This window comes from Pimephales promelas, chromosome 9, assembly GCF_988280905.1.
Source record: "Pimephales promelas chromosome 9, fPimPro1.hap1.1, whole genome shotgun sequence".
Classification (NCBI taxonomy): Eukaryota; Metazoa; Chordata; class Actinopteri; order Cypriniformes; family Leuciscidae; genus Pimephales; species Pimephales promelas.
In genome coordinates, this window is record NC_142777.1 from 13,914,741 (window position 1) to 13,932,369 (window position 17,629).

General features: G+C 37.5%; 1 protein-coding gene across 7 annotated transcripts in view; it reads left to right on the forward strand.

The window, feature by feature from the left end:
• LOC120481584 (uncharacterized) overlaps positions 1–17,629 on the forward strand; it is a 52,510-nt gene extending 34,881 nt beyond the window's left edge. For 6 of the 7 annotated variants that reach the window (XM_089134754.1, XM_039675308.2, XM_039675305.2 and 3 more), the window contains 8 exons: positions 424–483; positions 5,182–5,340; positions 5,530–5,635; positions 10,020–10,387; positions 11,627–12,857; positions 14,242–14,354; positions 14,770–14,857; positions 17,304–17,629. In XM_089134754.1, coding sequence (XP_088990880.1) covers positions 424–483; positions 5,182–5,340; positions 5,530–5,635; positions 10,020–10,387; positions 11,627–12,857; positions 14,242–14,354; positions 14,770–14,857; positions 17,304–17,467 — 2,289 coding nt within the window. In that variant the 3' untranslated portion in view covers positions 17,468–17,629. The remainder of the gene's footprint in view (positions 1–423; positions 484–5,181; positions 5,341–5,529; positions 5,636–10,019; positions 10,388–11,626; positions 12,858–14,241; positions 14,355–14,769; positions 14,858–17,303) is intronic. The other variant, XM_039675309.2, reaches the window with a different exon arrangement.

Genomic DNA, 17,629 nt, shown 5'->3' on the forward strand with positions numbered 1-17,629 from the left:
GTTCTGCGAGCGTGGGTATTTTTGGCTCTGTGAAAAGCGTGTAAGAGCCTCAGACATCACGAGGCATGATTGAAAAGACAGGAAGCTCCCTGCTGAGTTCTGTAACAGGATTAGGTGCCGTGCCGTTCCCCTCGCTGTACCTGAAATCTCTTTCAGAGATGTACACAGTTCCCGTCCTCACCTGCCCTGAACCTCTTTCCTCTTTCATTTAGAAAATCTAGTGTGGTTGGGAGGAATGTTTGATCAGCTGCGACCTAAATATTTTAGTCCTGACTGTCAGACCAGTAAAACTGTATATAGTGTCAGGCAAGCATATTGCTGTGATACTGATTAAATATCAAAGTCATTTTATTAAGGAAAACATGGTTTATGTCAAACATTCAAACAGAAAAATGATTGTAATATGTCTCTATATCATTGCAGTCGGTGGATTTGACCCAGAGTTCCTTGAGCATGGAGGCATCAGACAGTGAAGATGATCAGGTAACACATGCAGCACACATGGATGCACATCATATGCCAAATATAGGAAATGCCTGGATGGTCTGTGAATGACTTTTAGCTTGTATTAAAGGTATAGTTCACCCAAAAATGAAAATTCTGTCATTTATCTGCATGACATTCATTCATCTTCGCAACACAAATGAGACATTCCTGTCCCAAAAAATATGGTAAACGGAAATTCAACCTCACTAACCTCATTGGCTCTCGTGTGTCAAACAAGCACGTTTGAGCATCATATTACCATATTTGATGTGTGCTTTATGTACACTCACCTAAAGGATTATTAGGAACATCATACTAATACTGTGTTTGACCCCCTTTGCCTTCAGAACTTCCTTAATTCTACGTGGCATTGATTCAACAAGGTGCTGAAAGCATTCTTTAGAAATGTTGGCCCATATTGATTGGATAGCATCTGATGGAGATTTGTGGGATGCACATCCAGGGCATGAATCTCCCGTTCCGCCACATCCCAAAGATGCTCTATTGGGTTGAGATCTGGTGACTGTGGGGGCCATTTTAGTACAGTGAACTCATTGACATGGTCAAGAAACAAATTTGAAGTGATTTGAGCTTTGTGACATGATGCATTATCCTGCTGGAAGTAGCCATTGAGGATGGGTACATGGTGGCCATAAAGGGATGGACATGGTCAGATACAATGCTCAGGTAGGCCGTGGCGAATAAACAATGGCCAATTGGCACTAAGGGGCCTAAAGTGTGCCAAGAAAACATCCCGCACACCATTACACCACCACCACCAGCCTGCACAGTTTTAACAAGGCATGATGGATCCATGTTCTCATTCAGTTTTCGCCAAATTCTGACTCTACCATCTGAACGTCTCAACAGAAATCGAGACTCATCAGACCAGGCAACATTTTCCAGTCTTTAACTGTCCAGTTTTGGTGAGCTCTTGCAAATTGTAGCCTCTTTTTCCTATTTGTAGTGTAGATGAGTGGTACCTGTTGGGGTCTTCTGCTGTTGTAGCCCATTCGCCTCAAGGTTGTGCGTGTTGTGGCTTCACAAATGCTTACTGAATACCTCGGTTGTAACGAGTGTTTATTTCAGTCAAAGTTGCTCTTCTATCATCTTGAATCAGTCGGCCCATTCTCCTCTGACCTCTAGCATCAACAAGGCATTTTCGCCCACAGGATGTTTTTCCCTTTTCACACCATTCTTTGTAAACCCTAGAAATGGTTGTGTGTGAAAATCCCAGTAACTGAGCAGATGGTGAAATACTCAGACCGGCCAGTCTGGCACCAACAACCATGCCACGCTCAAAATTGCTTAAATCACCTTTCTTTCCCATTCTGACATTCAGTTTGGAGTTGCATTGAAGCAACTGCCATGTGATTGGTTCATTAGATAATTGCATTAATGAGAAATTGAACTGGTGTTCCTAATAATCCTTTAGGTGAGTGTATGTGTGCTCAACAATTATGAGAGCATGAGACAGTGAGACTGAAATGGATTTCCAGAAATGCAATTTGAATAGGATTTCAAACCACATATGGATGTTGCCTGTGTTTTATGTGCCTTTTTTTGTCATTCTCTTTTTCTAAATGTGATCGGATTTGCACAAACATCGGAATTGGATTGAAAGTCACATAAAGTCTAGACTAGAAGACTAGAAATGGATGGGTCAGATAAGAGAGACATCCAGCAGTTAACACTCACTTTTGTTCAAATCATCTACCCAATCAGCATGAGAGGAGCCGACTCACCTATGATCCTCGATAGTTTTCAGCATCCCACCGGGGAAGTACTCTGGGTTCTGGCCAAAAATACCGAGCCCGGAGCCCTCTCCTCGGACAGCACGCCAAATACACATACTGTTTTACTCCATCTCATTATTTGTAAGTGTGAACTCGAGAATAGCCTGTTGCTCAATTTTCTGAAAAATGGTTTCGAATTATTTGTTTGCGGGTTTCACTAATATTCATCCATTTAAATGGGACTTAGTTTTCCAAGTAATGTTTTGAATCGCTTCTGGTGATTTGAATGGAGTGTGGAATTCAGACTCTTGACATCTTTGGAATGTACCTATAAAGTCCAGCACTGGAGAGAGCCTTACTTACCTTGAGAATGTGCTTATCTGCTGTTGTTTTGGCTAGTTAGGATAGTGTAGAACCAAGTATTGTGTTATCAGTGGTATTTCAGATACTCTGTGTTCAAGTACTTTCACAGTCAAAGGTATATGGCAGGACACTGTCTACTCGTGTCTTGTAGTTACATTTGAATTTCAAATAAATTGACTCGCATCTCACCAGCAACTATCCAAGACTGATCCAAAACAATCTCAAACCACTGAAAAACATGCACTTTTGGATTTGTCTTGTTGCCAGGGCTTAAAATAGCTGTCATGTGTTTGTGTTATGCAATGCTTTGAGCTGGACCAGAGGCTGTTTTGACAATTTGTGTTTTGGGAAATGTAATACTTGTTGGATATTCTTTCTAAATGGGAATACATTTTTGTATGCATTTTACTGTATATATGCAGTATATATGTGTATATATTATATGGTATACTGTATATAAACAGATTGAAAGTTTGTTTTTGAAAACAGTATTTTATGCTCACCAGGGCTGCATGCAAATCTGATTTTTCAGCATCATTACTCCAGTCTTCACTCTTCAGTGTCACATGATCCTTCAGAAATCAATCTAATATGCTGATTTGCATGTTGAAAACCGTTGTGCTCCTTAATATTTTTGTGGATAACAAGAATCTTTGATTAATAGAAAGTTCAAAAGTACTGCAATTATTTAATATAAAGATGTTTTATAACTTTGTTATGTTTTGCATTGATTGTCACCCAGCTCTCTAGATATTATATGAGCATTGGCCATTAAACACCCTTAGTTGATCTCTACTTAAAGTTCACAGCATTGTTGAGTCCTGCCTGTCCATTTCGGGGCTACGAGTGAAGTAGGCGTGTGGTCTGAAAAGCATTCCAGCGGTTCACCCTCGCAGCCTGGCTGTCTGCTGGAAATGGGATATTCCAGCAATCTGGGTCAAAACGGCGGCCAAGCTGGACCTGAGCGCTGCACAAACACACTGCTGCCTCACATTCACACCCATTCCTAACAGTGCACCGTAAACACCACGTTAATGCATGTTTTTCCATCTGCAATAGTGTTCATGAATGTTCATGCCCTTATGAAGAGTATTGATGTTATATTTTACTGCCGGCACTAATGGTTTTATGTTGCCACAGAGTTAATTTGAACATCAGTATGAAAAACCTTCTTTCAATAGGATAATTATAGTTAAATCAAGCCATAAAAACAATTTTGTTACTTGAAATATATATATTTTTTTATATCAGCTAGTTCTTAAAGCACTAGTTCACTTTTAAAAAAACATTTTGCTGATAATTTACTCACCCCCATGTCATCCAAGATGTCCATGTCATTCTTTCTTCAGTCGAAAAGAAATTAATGTTTTTGATGAAAACATTCCAGGATTTTCTCCATATAATGGACTTCAATGGGAACCAAACGGTTCAAGGTCCAAATGAGAGTTTCAGTGCAGCTTCAAAGGGCTTTAAACGACACCAGACGATGAATAAGGGTCTTATCAAGGACCCTTCGAGTCATGACTTGAAAACAGATTCGTTCATTTTGAGTTTGAACAGGAGAGTCACGAACGCTCATCACAGAGCAAGGCAAGCATTTGTGCTTATAAAACTTAAACTTTTTAATTTATTTATTAATTGACCGATCGTTTCGCTTGATAAGACCCTTATTCACCTGACACATTCGTCTGGTGTCGTTTAAAGGGCTTTGAAGCTGCACTGAAACTCTCATTTGGACCTTGAACCATTTGGTTCCCAATGAAGTCCGACTCCATTATATGGAGACAATCCTGGAATGTTTTCATCAAAAACCTTAATTTCTTTTCAAATGAAGAAAGAAAGACATGGACATCTTGAATGAGTAAATTATCAGCAAAAGTTTTTTAAAAAAAAAAGTGAACTACGATGTGCTAAAAATGGAAAAAGTTGTCCCTTTGATTTTCATGTACAGATGACAACATCGTCAAAAAGATTTTCGAAAATGATTAAAAACGCTGTATTATGTTGCCAGGCCAGTAGTTGCCACTTTGTAAAGACTAATACGCATGCACATGATGTCACAAATTCGCGTTTTTGATAATAACGGTATAATTTTCTTGCACATTGAAACCTGTTTTCAAACGTTTGCGCATTATAGGCCCCCAAAACTCCATTGTATAGATGGTTTGAAACATTTCTAATGATACTAAAATAACACTAGTCTTCAAAGGGGGAAAACACACATACAGGGGAATCGCAACAACGCCAATATAACCTACAGTTGTTTCTACTGGAAAAGCTTTTGTTTTTGCGTTTCATTCAGAGAGGAAATAGCTGAGGACAATCATCATAATCCGTCATGATGTGGTGAAGGTGGCGGTGATGTCTGTTTTTATCGTGGTTCGTGCTGTATGCATGAGTGACCTTGGGCTTCTGCTATCATGATGCCTGTCTGGTTTGCTGGCGGTTAAGCGTAGGAAGGAAATACTTTGAATACGACCATCTATTTAAAATCGCAAGCCACATATGAAGGTTTTGGTGGGAAGTGGTTTGAAAAAGAACTTGTAGTTGTAAACAAATCAGTTGTTTCAATGTCTGTCTTCTTTTTCGTATAAAGATGTCTTATGAAGCTTCTTCGAGACCCGCCACCCCTCAGGGGTCCGTCCCCGTGGACTTCAGTCGTCCCGCCAGCTCTGTGTCCTGCTTAGACAGCTCAGCTGCCCGTCACCGCATCGCCGTCAAAGCCAACGCTCGTGCCAAGAGAAAACCTGCCAGCGTAAGATTCTTCACATCAAATATTCATACTCTTCCATTATTTATGTTGGCCCATCATGTCTGTTAGTGATGTTTTAATCTTATATAAGATGTCTATTTTAACATTTGAAAGAATAGTTCATCCAAAATGCTTAATTCTGTCATCAGCTTGTGTTTTGTGGTTGAACTGTGCGTGCTGGTTTATGTTTAGAGGGAAATGCTGGACAGGAGAAGAGACCTGAGAGAGAGAGTGCTGATCAGAGACGCAGAAGACAAACTACGGATGATTGCGAGTTCGGGAAAGGAAGAACGTGAAGGTATGTCGGGCAAATGTTTGGGCAGATTAAGATTTTTCTTAATGCAGGCTCCACCAAGGCTGTATAAATTTATAGGAAAAACAGTAATATTGTCATATATTATTAAAATTTAAAATAACTTTTCAATTTGAATAAATTTTCAAATGTGATTTATTCCTGTGATGCAAAGCTGAATTTAATGCAGCCTTCAGTGTCACATGATCCTTCAGAAATCATTCTAATTTGATGATTTGCTGCTCAAGAAACATTTATTATTATTATCAATGTTGAAAACAAGTGCTGCTTAATATTTCTGTGCAAACTGTGATTCACTACCATTTAAAAGTTTGAGGTAAAAAAAAAAAAAATATATATATATATATATATATATATATATATATTATAATGTCTTTACTGGCAGTAAAGACATTTAAAATGTTGCACAAGATTTCTATTTTTTATTTTTAAAAGCTTTTTTCTTATGAACTTTAAATTCATTCAAGAGTCAACATTGATATTAAGAATCATTATTAATAACTGGGCATCAATAATAATTAAGCCACAAATCAGCATATTAGTATGATTTCTGAAGGATCATGTGACACTGAAGACTGCAGTAATGATGAAAATTCAGATTTACTATCACAGGAATAAATACATTTCAACATTTTTTTATTATGATTCTATGAACTCAACCACCAGTATTTTAGATCCGGTACCCTGTTCAGTTATTATGAACTGCCTTGCATTAATCTCCCCTCATATGACTTTGATTGTGAATTTACATACATACATATGAAGAGCTCTTTTCCAAAACGCTATAAATCCATTTCAATAGTTTTCAGGAAAACTACATTTTTTACCTAGACCCACACATTTTGTGAATATTCAAATTATCCTGTTTAAATGTTTTATTGGTTCAGTCTGAACATTTTGAACAATAATTATTAAATCAAACAACAATATTGTTAATGATAATTTAAAAGTTAATTTTATTTTTTTCCAAAACGCTATAAATCCATCCATTTTTTGTATCATTTTTAGTAAAGTCATTTTTAGTAAAGAGTCAAACCTCAAACAAATAGTACCAATTTCAACATATGCATGAAAAAAAACGAATTATTAAAAATGATCAATATATGATAACGATATTCAAAAAAGGGATGGGCACCCCTCCAGCACATGCACACACACACAGGCTACATAACATGTGAGCAAAGCGGAGCAGCATGACGCTTAAATATAAGTTAAAAAAAATAAATAAAAAAAATAAACATAAAATATACGTTTCACATTTGTTTTTAATAATATTACATTACTTATTTTTATTATTTCATCTATGTTGAGTAGGCTATGAAAAGGGAACCGCATGAGATGAGCAAGATAGGATCAAAATTCAAAAGCTGCCCAATATCGGAAAATATTTGGAGTGCGTCAGACATGATTTTGACCACTTATTAAGTTTTGTTTTGTAGAAAGCTTGTAAATTTCGTTTCATATAAATTGTATCTTCATTTTAATAAATGTTTCATCGACAAATTGACTGGCTTAATACATTAGAAGTAAATATCAGACAATATAATCAGGACACAGAGGCGCGCAGGTGAACCGGAGCGCGTCTCATAATATGAACCGAAACACCGCGATGCTTGCCTCACACAGGCCTGAGAACTAAGCTACAGCAAGCTTTAAATATCTACTTTTAAACAAAATAATTAAAAACTAAAATAAATTGGCAACTCTCTGCGTATGTAGGCTAATTCGAAGTATGCGTTTCTATAGGCCTATGCGCGTTCACTGCGAAGATGGCGAGTAAGCATCATCAACTTTATCTTTGCTGCCGACACTGACAGAAAACACTAGTTTATTAATAAACAATTCAAATGTTTCATGCATAATCATTACTTTTTGCCGGTTCTTTGTGGCAAGCTTTATGCATACGTTGAAATGCGGAATAGGCAATTAAAAACGCTCATATGGTTTCTCTCCCATTTAATTAAATCAATATATGTGATTACTGATAATACAAATGGCTTAAATGATCTACTACTAGTCGACTAGAACACTAGGACTCATTTTGAGGAATAAATGAACATAATAAACCTCTGTTCAGAGTGCCGCCGTGCTGGATTGTGTAGAGCGCTCATTGAATTTGAGGATTTATCGTGTTTAGGCTAAAAACAGGGCTGGCGCTTATCGCGGCTTGGAAAGAAACTGTATCTTGCAGTACATTTTAAACAAGGAAATATAGCGATTCGGCATGAAACGTTGATGGAGCAGTGAAAGGGTTCTGTCCACAGCAAAATGACACGACAAACTCATTTTTTTTAAAAATGGCGTTTATCGCTTTTTGGAAAAGAGCTCTTCATATATACATACATGTTTTTACATTGTACTTATATATTTTAAAAATACCAGCATGTAATTACAGCTGTAACTAATTTATGTAATTACATCTGTAATTACAAAGCTGACCCATCCTTATACTTAAACCCACCCCTAAACCTACCCATACCACTGACACCTGTCGAGGGACCCCCTCGGAAATGAGATGGTTCATTTCAAGGGGCTATCCTTGAAACAAATAAAAAAAATAAAAAATAATAAAAATAAACCCTACCCGTATCCCACCTCAATAGCAGCAAAAGTGTTTTACAATACAACATGAGCACAATAAGTACATTGTACTTATTTTTCAATATAAGTACATAGTAATTAAAGCCACTTAATATTAAGTGGGACCTATCAATGTGTTCTTGTGGGACCTATCATTGTGTTCGGGGCGGCAGTGGCTCAGTGGTTCATGTGGGTTGTCTACGAACTGAAAGGTTGGTGGTTCAATCCTCGGTTCCACCTGACCAAGTGTCGAGGTGTCCATGAGCAAGACACCTAACCCCAGCTGCTCCCGACGAGCTGGATGGCGCCTTGCATGGCTGACACCGCCGTCGGTGTATGAAAGAGTGTGTGAATGGGTGAATGTGTGGCAAACTGTATAGCGCTTTGGTGGCCATTAGGTCTATGAAGGCGCTATATAAATGCAGTCCATTTACCATTTCTTCTGGAACTATTCCTCCAGAATTAAAACAGCTGCCTGTGATGTTTCTGATTTGTCCAATTACAGGCCAGTCTCTAACCTTCCATTCTTGACTAAAGTTTTGGAGCGTGTTGTGGCTTTTCAGTTAAATCATCACCCATCACAGAATAATCTTTTTAAACCTTTTCAATCTGGGTTCAGAATGGGCCAAAGTACTGAGACAGCTCTAGTGAGGGTTGTAAACGATTTACTTATTGCGGCAGATTCAGGTGCATGCTGTATTTTGGTTTTATTTGACCTCAGTGCTGCTTTTGATACTATATGTCACTCTCTTCTGCTAAATAGGAAAATTGGCTGGGTGTTTCTGAAGCAGTATTCAGTTGGTTTGTCCTATTTAACAAATCGTGCCCAGTTTGTAAGCTTGGGTAATTACAAATCTGACACCGTGCCTGTTCGACAGGGAGTTCCTCAGGGCTCAGTGCTGGGTCCAATTTTATTTAACATTTATATGCTTCCACTTGGGCAGATCATCAGGAATCATGGTCTTGGGTATCACTGCTACGCGGATGATACGCAGATTTGCATCACCACTAGTCCGGATGTTCATTGCTCATTAATAGCATTAGTTTAGATTAGTTTATGTATGCAGAATAACTTCCGAATAACTGAACTGATGCAGATTTGTACTCGTAAAGCCGAGCAGATTAGTCTGATTGTTGACTCCAGCTTGGTAACTCCAACTTTACAGGAATCTTGGTGTCATTTTAGATCCACAGCTAACATTTGAAGCGCATATAAAAAAAAAAAAAAACATCACTAAAACGTCCTTCTACCACCTGAGAAACGTTGCTCGATTAAGCCCTTTTAATCTAATTCTCTTTTACTTCATCAGCCTTCATGTGAGCTTAAGACCATGGGGGAAAGAGCCTTTTCATACAAAGCTCCCAAGCTATGGAATATGCTTCCCCCTAGTACCATCAGAAATGGACCAGCACTGAAACACTTTAACGGGCTGATTAATAAACATTTATTTAAGGCGGCTTTTCTCTGATTGTTGCATTGTCATTGTTGTTTTTGTTTATTTTAATGTAGCGCTTTGGGTTTGAGAAAAGCGCATTATAAATAATTAAGAATTAACATATTAAAATAATTAAATAATTAACATTCAAATAGAAAACCGTTATTTTAAATTGTAGTAATATTTCACTGTTTTTACTGTATTCTTGATCAAATAAATGCAGCCTTGGTGAGAATAAGAGAAACTTTTAAAAACACTTTAAAATCTTAGTGACCCCAAACTTTAGAACAGTAGTGTATAGTAATTCAATAATTGTTGTTAATAGTTCAATAATTGTTATTCTGTTGTTCAAGTTGGTCTAGATTTGGTTAATGATTCAGACCACGAGTCCTGTGCTTCTGGACTCGAGGAAGAGGAAGTGACTGATTCCAGCCAGTGTCACAAAATCTCTCCAACATCCTCCATCTCAGCAGAGAGCGTCTCTGAAGGAGAGGAACATGTCCCTGCCGAGGATCACGTCCCCAAGTCTGAGCTCCCAGAGTCCTCTTGGGAGAGTCCAGTAACACTTGATCTGCAGGCGGATGACTTCCTGTTGGACACAGGATGTGAGGTCGTTCCTGAGGAGCAGGGGTCATTGCTGGAGGAAGTGTTGAGCTCCCTAAAGAGTCCTCTTGTGTCAGGACTAGCACTGGAGCATGAGAACATGGTTCTTCAGAGTGAGGTACAACACATTCAGTAACATTTTTCAAGATTGCATTTGTATTAATGTTGGATAAATATGATTTTGAAAAAACATCACTGTAACAGTGATACAATCTCAACATCTTAAATACATGAGTGTACATATCTTTATCATCATTTTCAAAATAAATTAAGGAAAATATATATACATTTTTTTTTTCTTCAAAAATTGAAGTGATGTACTCATAAATCTCATTAACAGTCATGACGGTCTATGTGGGGTCGTCTCTATGATATCATTTCCTTATTTATGTTATTTTTTGTTCTGCCACATCACTTTCCAAATGTTATTTTAACTCCCTGAAGTTTCATTTTTTTAATAAAACAATGTTTATTTATTATACATTTGAATTCAATATTAATAATAAAATAGAATAATATATTGTATAAAATAATGTAGTATTTTAATAAAGTAATAATAAAATATTATGCCAAACTGCTCAATAAGAAATTCACATTTTTATTTAGGTGGTTGTAGTGTTATAATTATCTAAAAGTAAAACATTTCTGTTAAATTAAATGAATCTGAAATAAAATAAAATATTATTTTTAGTTGGAAAAACTCTACGAAAAAGTTTAAGTTCGAACTTCGAACACTAAAATTATTAACTGAAGAGTTCAGATGCAAAAGCCTCTAAATGCCATTTGAAATTTTCTTCTTTAATGATGATTTTTATCAAACTTGTATATTTAAGTTCAGTAATTTCACTTAAATGGCAATGAGAATTACCTATTAATTGTTATTTAAGTGAAATTACTGAACTTAAATATACAAGTTTGATAAAAATCATCATTAAAGAAGAAAATTTCAAATGGCATTTAGAGGCTTTTGCATCTGAACTCTTCAACTGGAAATAAATTTAAATTAAAATATTTTTCAACCTAAATAGCAATATTACAAAAAAATAAATAAATAAAATAAAAAAAACAAATAAAATGACAAAGGCACATAATGAAATTACAAAAAAAATAAACTACAATCAACATGAAAAATATAAAAAATAAATGCTAATTCAAAATATTGATTAAAATATGAAAACTAAACAACAAAGCACTGGGCAGGTGTTTCATCCTGACATTTTTCTTTTTACTTTATTCCCCCAAAAATATGAAAATTGTATGTTAGTTATGTATGAATTTTTTTTTTTTTTTTTTTGATGCATAACGCCATTGACCCACAAATTAATTTATACTCGTGAATTGTTTCTTGGTTTTGTAGGTGAAAGACATAAACAGTGGGAGGAGTGTGGTTTCTCAGCTTGAAGAAGATCTTCTCGATCCCTCAAACCCTATAGCTCCCCCAGAGGAACCGGCTCCTTTGCCTGACTCGCTCCCGGAGTCACCCGTGGATTCAGAAGAGATCTTAGAGGAGACCACAGAAGAAGAGGAGCTGCTAGAAGACTCAGAGTCCGCTGATGAAAGCCCCCGAGTGCCTGAAGCTGATGCTGACAAACAAGTGGACACGGCCAAAGAGGACCAAGAGTTCTTTCAATCGCCAAAAGCTTTCGCGGTAAATGTGCAAGAAAGAGACGAAGATGAGGTACATGAAGATGTTGTTGAAGAAGAAGCTGAACTGGAGAGAGAAACCAGAGACAGTGGAGATGATGAGGTAGAACCTGAGAAAACCGAGAGCTCTGCGAATGATCAACCTCAAGGAGCTGGAGGTCAGAGACGAGATGAGACTTCAGTTGACCACAGAGAATCGGTGGAAGTCAATTTTGAGAACGTTTCTGAATCTGATCAGACAGTCAGAGATGATATCTGGAGCTCGACAGAGACCACAGAAGACTCTGAGGTCCTTCTTTCAGCGATGTCTCCTGCGCTCGAGAGTCCAATTCTCCACTTTCAGTTCTCCAATGCTTTAACGTGTCCTCTGGAGCAGGAGGAAGAGTCCAGTGAGCCAGACGTGTCTACAGAGCCTCAGAAAGAGTCTTCAGAAAAACCTGAGGCTGTTTCCGAGCATCAAGATCAGCCAGTTCTTGAGTCGCCTACAGGAGAACAAAGGAGCAGCGCTAATGTTCGACCTCGCTTCACCATCGCCCCTGCGTGGCAAAGGTCACAGTTTTCTGGAGGAACCCAAGAGCAAAGCGTCTCGCTGCCGGAGACTCCAGAGGCTAATGCTTCAACTCCTCAGACATATGAACTCTTTACTCCCGCAAAAGAGGAACGACCCGTGCCGGATGGAAGTCGAAGTTCCCCATCGCTTCCCATGCAGAGAGAGACGACCCATGTTCACGAAGAGACGAGCCCAGAGAACCCGTTTGGCGTGCGCTTGAGAAAGACTCCCATCCTGCACCGTTACGGTTTAGATGGAGAATCACCTCGGACACACACCGAGGCTTCAGGGGCGCAGGAGACACCCGATCAGGACCAGAACGCCAGAAAGCCCGTCTTGCCAAACAAGGCTGATCCGATAGTTGACGCTGTGATGTCGGCCAGGAAAATCCCAGGTACCTCCATGCTTAAATAGCTGAATGTGTGCAAAAAAAAAATGCAGTAAAGAGATTTAAATCTTCCAAATATGATACATTTACTAATAAATTTCATCCAAGATGTCCATGTCATTCTTTCTTCAGTCGAAAATAAATTAAGGTTTTTGATCAGAACATTCCAGGATTTTTCTCCATATAATGGACTTCAATGGGAACCAAAAGGTTCAAGGTCCAAAAGACAGTTTCAGTGCAAACTGCGATTCCACGACAATTCCAGACGATGAATAAGGGTCTTATCAAGCAAAATGATCGTTCATTTAAAAAAAAAAATGCTCTGTACTGTGATGCACGCTCATGACTCTCCTGTTCAAACTCGTCAATCAAAATGAACGAATCTTTTTCCGAGTCAATTCGTTCGTTTTGTTTGTTGAATGAACCAAATGAACCACTCTTCGTTCATTTTGATGAATGAGTTCGAACAGGAGAGTCACTAACATGCAGAACAGAGCAAGGCGAGCATTTGAGCTTATAAAACTTAAACTTTGTTTTTTGTTTTTTTTTTTTAACTGAGCGATCTTTTCGCTTGATAAGACCCTTATTCATCGTCTGGAATCGTTTAACGCCCTTTGAACTGTTTTCAGTTTACACTGAAACTGTCTTTTGGACCTTGAACCGTTTGGTTCCCATTGAAGTTCATTATATGGAGAAAAATGCTGGAATGTTTTCATCAAAAACCTTAATTTCTTTTCGACTGAAGAAAGAAAGACATGGACATCTTGGATGACATGGGGGTGAGTAAATTATCAGCAAAAGTTTTTTTTCAAAAGTGAACTACTCCATTAAATGAAATACTTTTTCTAATAATTTATAAGATCTGGTCATTAAAAAAATAATTAAAATCTTAATGTTACTTCTTTACTGTAAATAAATTAAATAAATAAAAATATATATATTAATTTTTTACAACTTAAGTAAATGTATCATTTAGATGTTTGTACTGAAAATCTAAAAATAATTATAATGATTACATTTAATTGATATGTATTCAATAATGATATAAATTGCAATGTAAAATAGGATGATTGCAAAGTCTATAATGCTGATTTTTTTGTTAATTCAGTTCCGAAAAGGTTTGTGTTGCTTTGGTGTTTATTTGCAGGCACCAATTTAAATAATCAACAACAACTTAACAGCATTTGCAATACATTTAACTTGCATAACTTGACATAAATAAAGAAGAAAATGAAGAATATTGGAAATAATACAGGGCAGGACTTTATTGCATTAATCTTTGGTTAATCTTTGGTTCTTCAAAAATTGGTTATTATTGTTTAGCATTATTTTTCTCTTCCGTTTTATGTCATAAAATAATATGATGGTTCATATTTTCTGTTGTTTTCAGATGCGGTGGGCAGGATATCTGCCAGTAGTGCTGAGTCTCCGAGCTGGATCTCCGTGGCCAGACAGAAGCAGAAGAACTTCATGGAGACCTCAGCTGAGAAACTTCCCTCACAGGTGTGTTTCATATAATCAACACAAATGTGTCATGTACAGTCTTGCCCGGTTCTCAGGGAGGTGCTTGAAAACTGTCTTAGCATCATGAAACAACAGGACGATCAGATTCGCACACGCAAAAACATCCTGCTCTGTATTTTCCCAAGATGCAACATGCAAAGATGACTGTGTTCAGTGATGTTTTAATGAAGTGAATCAAGCTCTGTTTTAAAACCGAGTGAGGTTTCATTTCAGTTAATGACCCATTTTCTCTGGTAATTCATATTTTCAGATCCCAATGTAATCAGTAGGTTTTGTATTGAACATTCCTTTCAAAGTTTCATGTACATTATCCTTCATGGCTCTTTTTTTCATTTCTGAAATACTGTTTATTTTCACTTATATTTCATATGTGGATATGTGGACTTGTTTTCAGGGGGAAGACAAAAGACCGGATTCACCGAGCAGTTTATCAGATCCAGTCACCAAAGAGCAACCAGCACAGCCGTGTTCACCTTTACAAGGTAATAATCTCTCCATTAGTATCAGCAAAGCTTCTCTGGATTTAGGTTTGTTCTGTTGGGTCTGAAATGTGCAGCGACCTGCAAAGTTACAAAATATGGTTTTAATCTCTTAATAGCATGAGGCTGTGGTGTAAGCTTCGGGTGAAAAGGCAAATGATATCGATACATGTCTGCCCCCTCGTGGATATTTATTGTAACTGTCAAAAATCAGTCGAAATTAACTTAAATTAAGCCTGACAATAGTCCGGAAATTTTTTTTATTATATATTTATATAATTTTAACTCATTTATAAAGTTTTATTATATATTTATCAATATATTTCTTATAAAAACAGCTTATATATATATATATATATATATATATATAACAAACTAAGCATAAAAGTTTTATTACCTATAAAGTTTGATATAATGAGAATATGCAATTTGGCCCAGAATTTGTTTCAGGTATTATTTATTTAATCAAAAACTATGACGCAATTCTGATAGCTTGTAATGTAACTCAATGAGATATATAGCAGACTACTTACATAAAATGCATATAAATACAATTTCTCACATTATGGCTCAATCCCAATTCACCCCTTGGCCCTTAAAACACGGTTACAAGGGCCAAGGGGTTGAAATATTCCCCTACGAAATGGAACAACCCTTCATGAACCCGATACGTTATCAGCCGTCGGCGATGGCTCTGCCGTTACAGAGTTTTTTACAGGATTTCTCCATGACAACGACTGACAATCAGCGCAGCTGCTCTTAACTTTGAATAAACATGATGATTATAACATCCCTTCCTCGAAATGTATGTCTTTTCTGATCGGAAAGGTAATTTATTATACAATTTCTTAATTTAAATGACTATAATATTATTATAAGAGTAAATAAAGTACATGGTGGTGTCACCTGGCACGAAATTTAAAGGGATACTCCACTTTTTTGGAAATAGGCTCATTTTACAACTCGCTCAGAGTTAAACAGTTGAGTTTTACCATTTTCGAATCCGTTCAGCCGATGTTCTGATATTTAGAAGAATATCAGTAACCAGACAGTTTTTGGTCCCGTTGACTTCTATAGTATATCGTTTTTCCTACTATGTAAGTCAACGGGACCAGAAACTGTCTAGTTACTGATATTCTTCTAAACGTCAGAAATTCGGCTGAACGGATTCGAAAATGGTAAAACTCAACTGTTTAACTCTGAGCGAGTTGTAAAATGAGCCTATTTCCAAAAAAGTGGAGTATCCCTTTAAATTTCGGATTCGAAAACGGTAAAACCCAAAACTGTTTAAAGGTACAATATGCAAGATTGTTTGGCCACCAGGGGTCGCTAACCTCTTACAATAACAAAGGCGTATATTAATGACGTATATTCCGCATTAAGCGGAATTATGGATATTGTCGTCAAGCTGATGGATCTTTTATGGATGAGTGAGTACATTGATGTTTTTAACATGACTGGTATGAAGCAGGGCGCGATTGCTAGACGTATACCAGCGCCACACGCAACGCGAGTCCCGCGGATATAAAGGAATAAGGACATTTCATTCTACCGAACTACACGTTGAATTAACGTTACTCACACAGGTCAGTTTATTAGAGGAATTAATCTTGAGGTAACGCAGCGCTGCTTCACTCGCTCTAACAGTTTCACTATCACACTAAACGGCATTTGAGTGTGTTGAATGTTGTTAGTTAGGTTGTTTGTTGGCTGTTCGAGACTAAGCTAGATTAACATTAGAGAATAACACACAGATCATATTCTAACTCTTCATCATGTTGAACTATATAACATTGATTAGTTTTATATACATTGATTTTCTCACCTGATTGCTCAAGTAACATGCAACACTCGCGTCTCTAAGTCGAAGTTAGTCACGGACGTGGAGCTCTCGGCATCTGGAAAGATGTTGATCTTTGTTTTAGTCCTCTTCGGAAACCGGGGTAACGCGGATATGACGTCATTGACTGGCGACACCTAACCCCTGCTCACACACCCTGTTTCCTTGGTTAAAAATCGCAATTTTCTCACAATTTACAAATAGTTGGAAACATTTGGGATATTGTAAGTAATCAACTAAACAAAATATCTAACATTGGCCTAGTGGGTTTTGGATATTTTACTGCAAAAATCCTGCATATTGTACCTTTAACTCTGAGGGAGTTGTAAAATGAGCCTATTTCCAAAAAAAAGTGTAGTATCCCTTTAAATGTTTAGCTGTTTGCAAAGCCATCTCACCGGTGATTTGCGATGTATTCTGTGAACTTTCTCATAGCCCTCTGTTTGGAGTGTGCATCTGAAAAATCTCTGTTTCGAGGGCTATGTAGCCCTACCCCTTCGCCCTACCTCTCGAAATCTTAACAAGAATCGGGACTCCCTCCCTAGTATAATAAATGCTGTATAAAGGAAGAGGAGTATGAACTGTTTTGCATTGTTTTTGAATGAACAGTGTGCTGCTCCCTGGAGCTCTCCAACACGTCCATGCTAGAGAAGGAGAGCAAGAGGAGCGCTGACCCGTCCGCTGCGCCTCTGGCCCAGGACGAGCCCCCCTGGTTGGCTCTCGCCAAGAAGAAGGCCAAAGCCTGGAGTGAAATGCCACAGATTGTCCAGTGAAAACTCAGCTGGCGTATGGACTTCAGAAGCATTCACAGGATAAACACTTTACTGACTTTCTCATCTATATGTGCACATACATGTGGGCAGTAATAGGAAACATATACAGCCTAATTTTGCTTAATCAGCCCGGTGTCGTTTATTTTTTGACATCATAAAGAA